Here is a 15,324-nt window from a genome sequence, read left to right as displayed (position 1 = left end):
CTATCTTCTTTATAGCTTCCAAGAGTACCTCCAGTGTAACTGCTGGGCTTATTGCTGAATCTCCCTCTCCCTTGGTGATCTTCTGGCCCTGCTTTCCAGCTGGGGCTGTAGCTCCTCCCACTGCCTGCTCCAGGGGTTCCTCCTCCTCTCCCCCAGAGACAGAATCACCACTCTGTGCCTCCGCTGGACAAGGGGGCGCAGAGAGTGCCGGCGGCAACAACGATGTCTGAAGATTCAAGGACTCAAGTGCTCCCTCATTTGAGTCCACTGCGGAAGTCTGCCGCCGGAAGGGTAGCTGGGTGTCAGCTGGGCTTGGCTGCTCGAAAAAATGCTGGATCATCGGCTGAACAGGGGAAGACACTTTCACATTATCCTTCCTTTTAGTATGGAGCATGTCAGAAAAAAGGAACTTTAACCGCGTTTCCAATCTTTAAAAGTATAAAAATGTATAAGAAAGAGCTAAGCGATCCGAGCTCAGCTAACGGACATCCGCCATCTTAGATTTCTCTCTCCGACTCACACAGATATACAGTCACTTATTCTAAGCACTTTAAATTACTGTAATATCCTTTATTTGTCAGTCTGGAAGAAAAACATCAAGAAGTTGCAAGTTATTCAAAATACCGTTGTTTGTTTGATATTCAGTCTGAATAAATTCTACCATGTGACAAAATATTACCAGAAATTGCACTGGCTGCCAGTTGAGGTGAGAATATTGTTTAAGTTTGGTTGTATATGTTTTAAGTCTTTGCATGGTCTTTTACCTAGTTATTTTCTTGACCACTTTGAATTTGTTAATAGAAAAGCCTGGGATTTGCCAATATTTGACTTTCCATCCATTAAGGGATGTGTTTACAAATGATTCTTTGGCAGAATTCTATCTTATCAGGCAGTCACATGGGATAAACATCTTGGTAATTTTATATTAAGTTCCATAACCTATTTAGAAAATTGTTAAAAACATACTTGTTTGGTAAATTTTTTAACTAATGAATTGTAATTCACTGTGCATGTTCAATATCTTTACTCTGTAAACCTCATAGAACTGAGAGGTAGCTGTGGTTATATGTTATATGTTATGTTGTGCTGTGTGGTATGTTATGTTTGAAAGTTTGTCCAAGCAAACACCACAGATGATCTTCGTCATAAGGTGTATGGTGGGGCCAGACTTAAAGATCTCAATATGTGTACTTTGGAGGAAAGGTGGGAGAGGGAAGATATGATAGACACGTTTACATACCTATGTCAGTGTTTTTCAACCTTTCAAGCCAAGTACCCCCTAAGCCTAAGAAATACCAGCTGAGTACCCCTGCCCAAACTCCATCCCAGACCTGCCCAAACTCCGCCCCTGACTCCATCCCCAAAATAATAATACTAATTGTAATGCAATTTCTTCCATCCATTTTTCATATACACACAATATAATCTTATTAATACATAATGGTAGCCACAAAATTAATAAAACACCAAGCACACTGTATGCAGAGAAAATGTTAATGTTTATATTTGGGGGTTTTCAAAGATGTCAAGGCAAATGAGTTTAAAATATGCAATGTCACCTCAGTAACAACTATAGAAAAATAGACAAATATAATGCAAAATATAGACATCAGATATAAATTTTCAAAACTGACACATGTTGATCACTAAATTGAAAATAAAATCATTTTCTTACCTTTGTTGTCTAGTGATTTCATGAGTCTCTGGTTGCACTTCATTCTGACTGTATCCAGTACAGTATTTCTTTCTGTCTCCTGCACGCATCCTCTCCTCTAGACCTCATTCCATTCCCCAACCAACATCTCTCTGTCCGTCCAGGAGTCCTACTATTCTTCCTTTCTCAACCCCAGATCATGTGCAGCATTGTTCACTACTGCCCACCAGCCTCATGCCCATTTCTCCTTCTATCACCCCTCTCCAATACCATGCCACATCTTTCCCTTCATCACTATGCCCAACATTCCTCCTTCTTGCATCCCCTTCAATCTATCCCTCTCCCTCTCCATCATCATTTCCAACATTTATCCCTCTCATCCTTCTATTCCCTATGCATCTCTACCTCATTCCTCTCTATGCCCAATTTTCCTCGTCCTTTCCCCATGTGCACCATCTCTTTCCCTCTCACTCGCACATTGACCCAACAATTGTCCTTTTCTATTCTCTCCCTCTATCCCTCCTATCTCCCAAGTTAGTGCCCCCTCCTTCCTTGTGTAAAATGGCTGTATTTACTGTTTTTCCTATTAATGCCCCCTCCCTTCCTTCTGTCCTATTAATGCCCCCTCCCTTCCTTCAGTGTCCTTTGTGCCCCCTCCCCCTCACTGCCTTCCAGCCTTTGTCCCATCCCCTTCCTCCCTCTCTCCCCCGAAGCCGACCCATGCTGAAGCCTTCCTGCCCCTGCCGCAGATTCCTCCTCCTCCCCCCCGGTCCGCCACCTGCCATCTCTAGGGGGTACATGGGCTGCCTGTTGGGGGTACGCGGGCTGACCGCCGATTCTTCCCTGCCACCCACCGCCGTTACTCCCCAGCTCCATTTAATTATCCCCTGCCGCAACTCCAGGCAGGGAAGGGCCAGGCGCGTGCAGCGATTCTACACCGCTAGTCCACAAGCCTTCCCCCTGTCATCAATTCTGACATTGGAGAGAAGGTCTGGGCCAGCCAAGCAGCCATTGGTTGGCCCAGAACCTTCTATATGACATCAGAATTGACATGGGGGGAAGGCTTGTCGGCATGCAGTCGCCAGACCTCTGGGGGAGGGAAGAGAAATGGAAGGGGAGGACAGAGATGGAAGATGAATGGTTACCATGGAGAAAGAAGAAAACGACAAATGGGCAAGAGACCCTTGACCCTGGCAAGAAAGTTATCAGAAGACGTTTGTCGCATTAACAGAGAGATGAAAAGTCTTTTTTGTTTATTTTGTTTACACCACAGCACCAGTGTGGGTAAGAGAGGGCAAAGGGGGTGGAGTGGGTGAAGAGGGTATAAAATAAACCCACCAGAATGTTTGGAAAAAAACACCCAATTGGGCAGGAAAATCGAATCAAATTGAAAAATCGATTCAATAGGCTGAATCAAATCAAAATATTTTTTCCTGAATCGGGCAGCACTAGTGCAGAGACTCGCTGCAAGTGTCTCTATTTGCTTGTCAGTAGGGAGCCATATGTTGAAAAAGCATAATCAAATATTGGTAGAACTGGCTGGTGGGGAGGAGGGGGGAGGAGAGGTCCTTTGTGTGGTAGCTCATACCTTTGGAATTCCTGGAGTTCTAACTTCAATAAAGTAGCAAAGTTGCATTGTAGTGTGTGTTAACCTTTTCTGTTTGTTTTTTATAGGCTAGTTTCCTGCCCAGTGACATTGGAATGGCAAATCCAAGCACAGTTTCCCCCACAGGAGTAAAGAGTGGGTCACAATATTATTCATATTCCAACAACCCCCGTAGGAGGGCTGCTGACAGCAACATTGGTAAGTGATGGGAATATGTGGCCTGGTTATAAAAGTACTTGCCCCAAAGAGTTTAGATTTGAACTATGAGCAGGCTACATTCCTGGACTTGATGATGGAGGTGTGCTTAAATTGGGGCCCTTGAATTTGCCAGCACCATATTTCAATAAACACTCCAGTCTTTTGGTGTTTTTGTGCTGGGAGGCAGTGCTGAAAATCTGGGCTGCGGAAGATATCCAAAATCTATTTCATTTCATTTTTATAAGTTTATTGATTTTGTAAAAACAGCTTATTCAAAGTGCAATAATGTACATAAACAGTAATACCATCGAAAAGCACTTACATACTATGCATGAAACATGAAACAACCCTCCCTTTCAATCCTCTATTAATCTATTAAGTTATCTCTGGAAACGAGTTACCAACAGAAGCCTGTTTATTTAACTAAATAATGGAAAAGATGTAGTTGGGATGTTGTAATGCTATGATGTTTACATAGCTTGGAGGTATAGTTTTGTACTCAACAATATTAGCTGTCTATAATCCAAACAGTGAAAACATGGGGGTATGTTTACAATACAATTATAGATGGTGTAATGGGAGATCAAGCAGTACATGGGCCAAGCTGACAGACTGTGTGTATTTTATACTTTATATTGTGTTGAATGTAATTTTGTTGAGGGGAAGGCGATGTAGTAGTAGTTTAAGGGGTAGAATAATAATGATGTGGCAAAGATCTGAAATATACGTGTACATATGTTACTTTTGACATTCTTTAATAAAAAGATTTTGGAACTAAAAATTAATTAAATAATGGAAATGCATCTAAAGATCGTCATACTGATATTTTTTGTTTATGGGGGGATTCAGAACTCCTGGCTAATTTAAGGTGTTTCCTGGCATTCTGAAATCCTTAATTCCCAGTGCTATTAGTGAAATAAGATGGGGGGAGGAGGGAATACCCACCTTTGTCTGTGTAGAATGCCCTGATGTTGCATCCCAGGAGATGCAGTTGTACCTGTAGAGAATATGTAGCTTAATCTCCCAATTTTTTTCCCCTTCAGGTACTATTGTCTTGAGATAACCATATCACTTTGGATTACTTGCCTTTGCAATGAATACACACTACAGTTTAGCCCTATAAATATCAAATGTATACTGCTCAAAATATTTTATATCGATGTTGTTGTAGTAGGGTTTTTACTAAAGAGAATGAATTTTCTGGCAGCCAACATTTCTTCTCTTAATTCATAATCTGGATTATTAAAACCACCATAACTTTAGAAAAATGTAATTGGCGAGTACAACCATAAAAGGAACCATACTCAAGCTGTCCTCGGTGTTCCTTATAGTAAGACTTTGTGAACTTTTTGTTAGCTTTCTGTGTGTTTTAATTCTCTCATAAGCTTCAGGCTTGTATAGTGGTGGTTTATCAAGACAAGACCTGTAAATTTCAAGGAGATATTAATGTTGGCATTCTGGTATGCAGGTAAGTTAAAGGGAATATGTTTTTGATCAATTAATAAGTGGTGGAAGAAGATATGGGATTTGCAACTCATAAGAGCGTAGGAAAGAGGAGCAAACACTCCTCTACAAGTAAAAATGTCAAGCAAACAAAAGTAGGGAAAGACCAATTTGATTCCAGCGTGAAAGCTTAATGCAATATAAAATAGATGACGACAAACTAGTAGATTAATAATCCAGACTCGTGCAGTATATCATAAAAATAATTGTGTAACCTAAATCTGTAGATCCAGACTTATTAAAGCCTTCCTCAGAAGTGTCGAGATCTAGCCAAGTAGGTGTCACATTCGTATAAAGGCAACATAATTTTATTCTTAGTCTGCATATATGAAGGATGTACACTGGGAGGCAATATTGTCAGTATTGCAAAGGACTGTCCATAACAAAGCAAAATGTTTTTGAAGCATTTTGAAGGCTCTTTGAATACAATTCTGTTGCCTGCAGATGAACGTGACACCTGCTTGGCTAGATCTTAAGACTCCTGAGAGAGGCTTTATTAGACAAAACACATCTCTGTCAAGTCTGGATCTACAGACTTATGTTTCTGTTACACATTGTTATTTTTTTATGGAATTGAATTGGTCTTCCCTACTTTTGCTTATAACTCGTAAGTAGTTCTCCACCCACTACTGCCATACTGATAGAATTGTGACAATTGAGTTCAAATAGGCTTTCAAATGGTTACACATTCTGCTGTCCTGAAAAATTGTACCTGGAATAGTTAGTGGAAGAAAAGGGCAACCCTCTTAAGGATTGACACTATGTTGTGGTAACCCCCATGTTAAATGTAGGGCTGTTTGGGTTAGGGATTTGAACCCATAAACTTTAGGCACACCAGGCAAGATTCTGCCAGCTGAACATGAGTGAAAATAGCTACCAAGTGTAAATACCTCCTGAGTAATAAGTGTTCTCTAGATAAGGAGTCGGCAGCCTTCAGATACCTTCAAGACATCTTCCCTAATCTCTCTAATGCAAAGGTCAGAGCTGGTGTCTTTGGACCACAGATAAATGCAATTTCCCAGGAAGCTAACTAGGAAGGAGAAAGCGGCTTGGAACAGCTTTGTCAAAGTGGTTTGGGACTTCATTGGCAATCACAAAGCCGAAAACTACGTGGAGTTGGTTGAGAATCTGGTGAAGAATTACAGTAAAATGGGCTGTAGGATGTCACTCAAAGTTAATGTTCTTGATGCTCATCTTGAGACATTTAAGGAGAACATGGGAGCAAAATTAGAAGAGCAAGATAATCATTTCCACCAGGATATATTGGACTTCAAGCGTTGCTATCAAGAATAATATAATGAGAACATGATGGGGACTACATCTGGGGGCTGATTTGTGAAAGTGACTTACAATATAATTGCAAATCTTGAAAAACTGCTCACTTATAAATCATCTGTGGCCATCTTTGTATAACTTCAACATAAATACATGCTGTGATTCATATGTTGCTTTTTATGACTTTTTAAGAATGAAAAAATGAAAATTCAGCATTTTCACATTTTAAATAAGTACACTGCTAATTTGATTATCCTGGTCACAAAACGTAAAGTTTCATGGAAATACCAAGACATTTCCTATATCTCGTAGGCATGAGCAATTAGGAAATTACACATACTGCCCAGGAACAAACATTGTGTTACATAGTGTTATGAGAGGCAGTAATGGTTTTATGTAGGTTTGTAACACCAGGAAGAAACCTAGTTATGTAACTGCCTAGAGCAGTGATTCTCAATCCTGTCCTGGGGACCCTTCCAGCCAGTTGGGTTTTCAAGATATCCCTAATGAATATGCATGAGAGAGATTTGCATATAATGGAACTGATAGGTATGCAAATCTCTCTCATGCATATTCATTAGGGATATCTTGAAAACCCGACTGGCTGGGGAGTCCCCAGGACAGGGTTGAGAACCACTGGCTTAGAGGTTCTTATATCTTCTATTGTTTCACTCTTGAAAGATATTGGTGATAGAAGCTGAAGATTTACTTTCTCAACGTATATCTGTCTGACACTTATTTGTATTTTTTTATTAGACGGCCAGACTAAAAAAATCAGAAAAGTACCCCCACAAGGCCTTCCTTCTTCGGTAAGCGAGAGGAATTTTTGGCTAAAAGAAAAGTGGAAATATCAACATTGTTGAATATATTTTGAGTTTTTGTTTTGTATTTTACTGTGTTTTGCATATTATTGGTTGTAATCGATTGTGAATGGTTCTATGAATCTGGAAAGTGCTGGATTTAAATGTCAGAGGTAGAGAATTTAGCCATCCATTTATATCATTTTCCTGCTAGTGAAAGACTCTAGTGCAGGGGTGCCCAATAGGTCGATCGCGATTGACCGGTAGCTCGCAAAGGCAAAGTGAGCCGATCATCCAGGATTCACTTTGCCTTGGCAATCTTTCGGGCCGATCTATCTTCCTCTCCCCGACGTCAATTCTGCCATCGGAGAGGAAGTTCGGTCTAGCCAATCGCTGCCTGGCTGGGCGGAACTTCCTCTCCGACGGCAGAATTGACGTCGAGGAGATGAAGATTGATCGGCCCGAAGCAGAGAGAGCACAGGGCGGCGGCGGCTTTGGGGCCTGTTATCCATTGGTGGCGTTTGGATCCTGTTCCCCAATGGCAGCGGCAGTGGCAGTGGCTTGGGGAAGAGCAGGGAGAAAGAAAGGGTGCAGGCAGGGAAACAGAAGGAAAGAAGAGAAACAGAAAAATAGAAAGGGGGCATGAAGAGAGAAAGAAAGAAAGGGCAGGGAGAGAGGAAGAAAAAGTTGGGGCAGGGAATGAGGTTTGAAGGAGAGGAAGCATACAGGCTGAAAGAAAGATTGGATGCACAGTCAGAAGAAGAAAGTGCAACCAGAGACTCATGAAATCACCAGACAAGGTAGGAAAAATGATTTTATTTTAAATTTAGTGATCAAAATGTGTCTGAATTTATATCTGCTGTCTATATTTTACAATATGGTCCCCTTTTACTAAACCGCAATAGTGGTTTTTAGCGCAGGGAGCCTATGAGCGTCGAGAGCAGCGCTGGGCATTCAGCGCAGCTCCCTGCGCTAAAAAATGCTATTGTGGTTTAGTAAAAAGGGAGGGGGAGGGTATTTGTCTATTTTTGTATGGTTGTTACTAAGGTGACAGTGCATAGAGTCATCTGCTTTGACCTCTTTGAAAAAACCCCGGAATAGGAATGATAATTAACAATTCTATGCGTACAGTGTGCGTTGTGTTTTTTTTAAATTTTATTGTTGGTAGATCATTTTGACTTGGTCATTTTAAAAGTAGCTCGCGAGTCAAAAAAGTGTGGGCACCCCTGCTCTAGTGCTTCACTCCTAACTCGGTGCACCTGATCTTGCTGGAAGTGGGTGAACAGCCTACAGGTCTGTCAATCACATGACACAGGTTCAACACAGTGTTTTGCAGGGATATGCATGTAGAATTGGGGTATGCAGTTGCATGTGTGAGGAGAAGTTGATAAATAAGTGAGTTTAGGTTGCCATTAAAACCAAGTGTATCTTTTTTATCTCTTGTTTTGTTTTTTCTTCCTCTTGAATATTATACATATCCCTTGGTGTAATTGAAAGCAGCATGGAGGAATTTGAGCCTGCATGCTGTGTTTCTGAATAATATAGTAACACAATGACACCAGAAAGCTTAGCTGCCCAGTGGTTTTGGTTCTCTTCACCCACCCTGTGCTTTATACCTCTTTCTTTGAAGATGGAATATAATTTACTAGAATGAAACAATGGTCTTTAGGCAGGGTGTGTAATGCAGTGTTTCTCGGTCCTGGAGTTTCCACTTGCCAGTCACATTTTCAGGATATCCACATTGAATATACATGAAATCTGCATATAATGGAGACAGTGTATGCAAATTGATTATGCATATTCATTGTGGATATCCAGAAAACCTGACTGGCCAAGACCAAGTTGAGAAATACTGGTGTAATGCTTAACATAATACCAATAAAGGCACTCTGCTCTGTGGCAGCAAAGGAGAACACCAGAAGATAAATGGCTGGTCAGAAGAGGATATTCATTCTAAAGTTGGCTCTGAACATGGAAATCTTGTGGGTGTTCTATGTACTAATCTTCCTCACACACCTGCCACCCTTCTTCCTGCTCCTCTTTCAAAGCTCAGATTAGGGCATAGCAAATTTGGTGCACGGTCTTACGTACATGTTGGCATGCCTTAAATTTTGCAATTAAGTTTAGCAACTTTTTATTGTAAGTAGTTAAAAGTTTGAAGAACACACGTTTGTATGTATACAATATTTGTATATAATTTCCAGTGCAAAACAGTAGTCTGGACCATAGATTTTATCCCCATACTCATGGGAAACTTGCAGATGGCATCAATTTCCTCAGCTCCACCTTCTTATCACTGAACAGTGCACTTCTCTCCCAGTTTCTCCTTCTGCAAGTGGGTTGTGAGGTTTTCTTCTGCTCTGCATTTGATTTGTTATTTTCAGGCATTTATCTGATTCTTTGAGGCTTTCCAGTGCCCAAGAGATCCACACTATTTTTGGGGGTATCTCTGCCTGGAAGAAGATGCAGACTCTAATCAGAGATCTGTTACTAGAGGGGCAATTCTTTTAGGGAACCTACTTAGCTGGCCTGCACTAACATCGTGTACAGCTAGGGGTTCAATCCTCTAGTAGCTTGGCTCATTCCTGATTCATCAGGCATTTGAGCGTAGGTCAACTAGCCCCCATATCAGTCCTGAGGGATTTGTGGGTACTGGCTATGTCCCCTCCCTGAAGACGTGTCAAGAGACAATGGGATTGAGGATTTCAGTCTCTTAGAGACTGATTAAAAGGCAGCCTGAAGAGACAAGCTTCTGAGGACTCTTCATGTTTGTCTGAGGCAGAAATATCTTCTCTCGAGTCCAGCTGGCAGGCACCCACATTGTGAGTACAGCCTATTATTGTCTATGGGAGACATTGGTGGGGGGGGTTGAAATTTGCTATTTCAGCAGTTTCTGGGGCTTCCTTTAGGGTCCCCCACCTTAATAAAACAACCCTATTTTGATATTTTTTGAGTTTAGGTTTATTTCCTATTTTGTGATGGCAAAACAATGCCGTAATTTTATTTTAAAGCCCCTATCTGCCTCAAAACACCTTGATTTGGGTTGAAATCACTTATTACAGATTCCTCGGGCTTATTGACATCAATATTTATCAAGCCAAATTTGTGATAGATGGATGGCTGAGGAGCGTTCATGCGACACATGCCGCAGGACACGTGAAGAGGAGGAGTGGGAGCGCTGGGCTTAGTCCCCTTGGTTTCTCCAAAGGGTTGGAATCGCATTCTGCTCAGTTCTTGGGTCAGAAATCCCTTCTAGAGCTTCCTGAGGCAATGCGGCATTGATGAAATGCAAACATTTAGACACCTCTGAATCCAGGAGAAGAAAGGAATGTGCCCCTGCAGAGATCCAGTGCAGGGATTTGATTTTGATTTTATGAGTTTAATATTTGAAGTATATCTGAAGTTTAAAGGAGCATCAGTGTCTCAAGTTTTGCAGGTGTTGGCTCAAGGGGGGGTCCCCTGTGCAAAGCTTGATTCCTTTGCAGAGGGCTAGTCTGTAGGAATCTGAAAAAGATTGGGATGATGGGTGTCTGACTCAATGCCTTTGCTCTCCCAAAATGACTCTGCCAGTTGGGAGTCCGGGTCACAGGTAGGCATCCATAGCCAAGAGTCTGTAGCAGCCCCAGATCAAAGAGAGGACCCAACCCTGTGAAGGCTTTTTAAGCCTTTGACTTTAATGGAAGTCCTCACGGTTTCACTGCGGGAATTAAATTTGGATCACTGTAAAAACACAGCTCAAACTTCTCTGTTGAGCATTTCTAAGACCCAGTCCACATATTTTTCCTCCCATTCTGAGAGATGCTGATGGAGCATTGGGACACCACAGAGGCAGTGGCATAGTAAAGGGGGTGGGGTGGATCACTCTGGGTGCAGTCTTCACGGAGGTGCCAGCGCAGGCACCTTTCTGCCCCCCTACCTTCTGCTTACCTCTTGAAATTTTCTCCACAGAGTAGCTCTCCTCACGGGTTTGGTAACTCTAGTATCTCCAAATTGACTGTGACGGCCTTAGTACGTGGATCTAGTGTGTCTGCAGAGACATAAAGTTCTCAAATTACTGATACATCTAGATTTACTGTCACAGAGTCCAGTACCCATGGAAAATCCAGAACACTTTGGTCTTATGGCATGGCTTTTGAGCACAAAGCTTTAGCCTGGAAGGGTTATTCATAGGTGGTTATTGATATTCTCTTTAGAGCTAGTCAGCGACAGTCACAGGCTTGGAAGACATTTTAGCTCTGGTGTGCTAAGGACAATGTGGAATCCTTCAGAGCTCTGATTTTGGTAGTCCTATTGTTTCTGCAGGCTGGACTTGAAAAGGGTCTAGCAGTTGGATCTCTCAGGGTTCAGGTAGCCGGCCTGTCATATTTCAGAGCCAAATTGGAAAACAGTTCTTGGGTTTCTCATCCAGGTATAGCCAGATTCTTGAAGGGGGCACTTAGACTACATCCTCTGGTAAGACAACTTTTTCCGACATGGAACTTAACATTGTGTTGCAGGGTCTCAGTAGGGCTCTGTATAAGCCTTTACAAGATGCATGTCTGCTGAATCTGATGGTCAAAACGGTCTTTCTAGTGGTTATTGCCTCAGGAAGGCAAGTCTCAGAGTGGCAAGTGCTTTCATGCCGAGAGCCATTCCTTAAGGTGACAGAAACTGGGGTTTTCCTGTGCACTGATCCTTCTTTCTTTCCGAATGTAGTTTGGCTTTTCACATCAATCAAGAGGTCAATCTGCCGGCATTTCAGGCCACAAGTTTTTGAAGAAATGGGCCAAACTGTTGAAGGTACTGAATGTGAGCAGAATTCTCTGTTATTTTGAAGCTACAAATGATTATTGTCTTTCTGATCATCTTTTTGTCCTAACTGGTAAATCCAGGCTAGGCAAGCCAGCATCTAAGGCCTCTATTTCCAGATGGATTTGCATGGCAATATCAGCATATATTGGCTGTGGTAAACAGCCACCATTATCTAAGAGCTCATTCCACAAGAAGTGTAGCTTAATGAGTGAAGGCCCAGGTGATCCATCTGAGGAGATTTACAGAGTTGCTACATGGTTCACACTTTACTAAGTTTTATAGAGCAGATGAAGTAGCCCAAAAGGACGCTGCCTTTCGGTCCTCGGTGTTAAGGGCAGGCTCATCTGTCCCACCCTAGATTCCAGAAGCTGCTTTGATATGTGTCTCTTGTCATGACTCATATGCTTTGTGTAACAGAAGGGAAGGTTAGGTACTTAACCTCGATAATCTTCTTTCTGTTAACACAGCATACAAGTCCTGATGCCCTGCCCTGTCAGTAATCATTTGCTTGCTTAATGGCTCGAACAAGTATCTCTATCTTCTCATGCCAGTCAGGTGGTATTTATTTATTTGGTTGATTTTTATATCCCATCCTTCCCAAAGAGCTTGGAATGGGTTATAGTTTACAGTCATAGTTTTGCAATATAAGTTATATTTGTAGCGTTACAACATCATCTTATAAGTATATTCTCTAGACATTGCATAGGTTGAGGCATCTTGAATAAGGCCACTTGAATCAAGAGTGGTATGTGTAAGGTGGAAGAAGGGGATACAAGGTGCAGCCTAATTACATAATATCAGCAATTAAAAATGGCATCTAGTATATGTGGAACATAAGGTATGAGCATCATATTGATTAATGCCTGGGTATAAGAACATAAGAATAGCCTTACTGGGTCAGACCAATGGTCCATCAAGCCCAGTAGCCCGATCTTTTGAATAGATATACAAAATATCAGTCACTTTGTGTGTCTAATCATTTAGTCTTAGTCCAAGTAAAATTTTGCTGAGGCAATAACAATAGATAGGGTGGAGTGGAAGAGGGAGGCTAAGCGAAGAGAGAGGTTTTTTTTAATAGCTTTCCTAGAGTTTAGGAGACCTTCAAAAGATCTGATGTGGGGAGGAAGGCTTTTCAAGATATTTGGTAAAATGTGGGAGTAGGATCTTTTCCACGCTGTCTGGAGCTGGAGGGCACATCTTGAGTGTGTATATAGGCGTATTTCATCCTGGGATCATAGCGTCTTTTTGAGGCATAGAGAGGAAGTTTGTCTGAGAAGTATCTAGGTATCATCTTGTGGAGGGATTTATAAGCTAGCACTAGACCTTTGAAGAGGCAGCGTTTGGTTATGGGCAACCAGTGGGCCGATGCCAGTGATGGAGAGACTGGGTCTTGGGCTTATAGGTTTTTCAGAAGTCTGATAGCAATGTTTTTAACCTGCTGTAATTGTTTAGTGTTTTTGCTGTTAGCCCATTGAATCATGTGTTGCAGTAGTACAGGTGTATAAGGACAAAAACATAGAGTGGTTGGGCTGAAGTTTTGTTCTGCGAAGTAGTTTCTTATCTTCTGGAGCTGATGGAAGTAGCAGAAAGATGAGGAAATCGCCCATGATTGGGCTACTGGGCTTGATGGACCATTGGTTTGACCCAGTAAAGCTATTCTTATGTTCTTATGAAATGTATTTAGAGAGTGATAGGTTCAAGTCAAGTGTAATTCCTAGACTCCATACTTCATCTTTTGCCGTTAAGGTAGTTGATTCCCAGTATAGGAAAGACCGGGTGACGGAACATTTTTTTTTTTTTTCCTGATCCATAGTAGCTCTGTCTTGGAGGTGTTCAGTCAGTTTGTTCGAGGTCATCCATTGTTTAATTTCAGATAGGCAGTTGTGCAGTGTTTTAGACTGGGCATCGCGATTTGCTCCCAATGAATGTCATCAGCGAAAGAATGGAATTTGATTTGGTATTTTGGGGCTATGTCTAGTCTGATGTAGAGATTGAACAGAAGAGGGGATAGTAGGGCCCCTTGTGGTACACCACATTTAATTTGTTTCAATTTAGATAGATTCGTACTGGTTGGGATCTTTTGCTCAGAAAGGATTGGAGCAGGACAAGTAGAATGTCATTTCCCTTGACTAATAGTTGCCAGCAGTCATCTATTGTTATAAATGCAATTGAAAGTATGCAAATTCCATAAATGTTAGTACTGGTTGCATTCAGATAAGTGGCTTGGTTGTTCCACCTTGTTTTATATATGTTTTGATTAGCATTGTTCATTATACTTGTTACAGAGCAGAGCAAAAGTGTATTTCAGAAGTTCTCTATTCCCTCCTTATGTTTCCTATTGTACTGGTTATCAAATGCTTTGGTACAGACTGAAGAGAGGCAGTACAGCTCACTGGGGAAGGAGGTGGAGCTGAAGAAAAATATTGCTTCCTTCTGCGACAGCTCATGATTTGGGAGACTTAACCCATTTGTCAGGTCTTGTATGAAGAAGATTGAGGTAAGTACCTGATCTTCCCTTCTGCTTTGTATCTTGCTGGGAGATTTATTGGTTGATTTGGGAATGTTCTATGTGCATGAATGTGGGGGCAATTCTATAGCTGGGTGCCACAGTGTACAGTAGATGTTAATGATGCTGAGCGCAGATTCTATAATGACATCTGTGTGCCTAAATGTAAGCATGATCAATTATACTGGGTCTATAGCAGTGTAGCTGCTCATTGCTAAATGTGGCACTTTAGTGTGTACAGTATATGCAAGGGGCATACACATAACTGAGTTACATGCTAAATGACTAGTACATATAAATTATAGAATAGCACTTTAGCACTTACAGTACATGCATATTGTGCACATTTAACATATAAGTGCTAGTGTTTTATAACATACTTGCACAATTAGAGTTAAGAGAGATGAGTTAAATAAAGTTGACCTAAATTGATGTGGGAACTGAAGGTGGAGTTTGGACCCCTCTTTTCTCCCCTCCTCCCAAACAAAAAATATTCTGCTGCCTCAGGTGAGCGAAGGGAAGAAGCGAGAAGCTGGACAGGTGGGGGGGGGGGGGGGCTGACAGGTTGCAAGGGGGCCACCAGAAACCTTAGCACTGACCCTGATGTACATTTTGAAGTGGCTGCAAGGTTCAAGCACATGTGTAATAGACTTTTTGGAACTTATTGGATCCTAGTCCTGGATCTTGGACTGGTTGCTGCAGCAATTTTCCCTCTGCAAACAAGGAAAGCGTCCACATTTTGTAGTCTTGCTCCCTGAGCATAAGAAAGAAATTTATACTGTACTAGCAATCACCATATTCTTTCTGTACAGGAGAAACGCCTTGTTTGTTCCCAGAAGTAATCCAAGATCAGATTAAAATACAAAATTTTTCCCCTTGTGTCTGCAGTTTTCACTTTTTTTCACTCTTGAAGTGGTTATATCAGTTCATTAAAATTTTGTTCAGTGTCTGAATACCAGTTTTCATGATGTTAGCGCTTGCATGGTAAAAG

The 15,324-nt window shown here is 41.5% G+C and overlaps 1 protein-coding gene across 6 annotated transcripts in view; it reads left to right on the top strand.

The window, feature by feature from the left end:
- Positions 1 to 15,324, top strand: part of TCF3 (transcription factor 3) — a 288,408-nt gene that overhangs the window by 188,527 nt on the left and 84,557 nt on the right. For all 6 annotated transcript variants that reach the window (XM_033954328.1, XM_033954326.1, XM_033954331.1 and 3 more), the window contains exons 7-8: positions 3,329 to 3,458; positions 6,993 to 7,045. In XM_033954328.1, the coding sequence (XP_033810219.1) occupies positions 3,329 to 3,458; positions 6,993 to 7,045 (183 nt within the window). The remainder of the gene's footprint in view (positions 1 to 3,328; positions 3,459 to 6,992; positions 7,046 to 15,324) is intronic.

Source organism: Geotrypetes seraphini, chromosome 8, assembly GCF_902459505.1.
Source record: "Geotrypetes seraphini chromosome 8, aGeoSer1.1, whole genome shotgun sequence".
Taxonomy (NCBI): Eukaryota; Metazoa; Chordata; class Amphibia; order Gymnophiona; family Dermophiidae; genus Geotrypetes; species Geotrypetes seraphini.
This window is presented reverse-complemented; position numbering and strand designations above follow the sequence as displayed.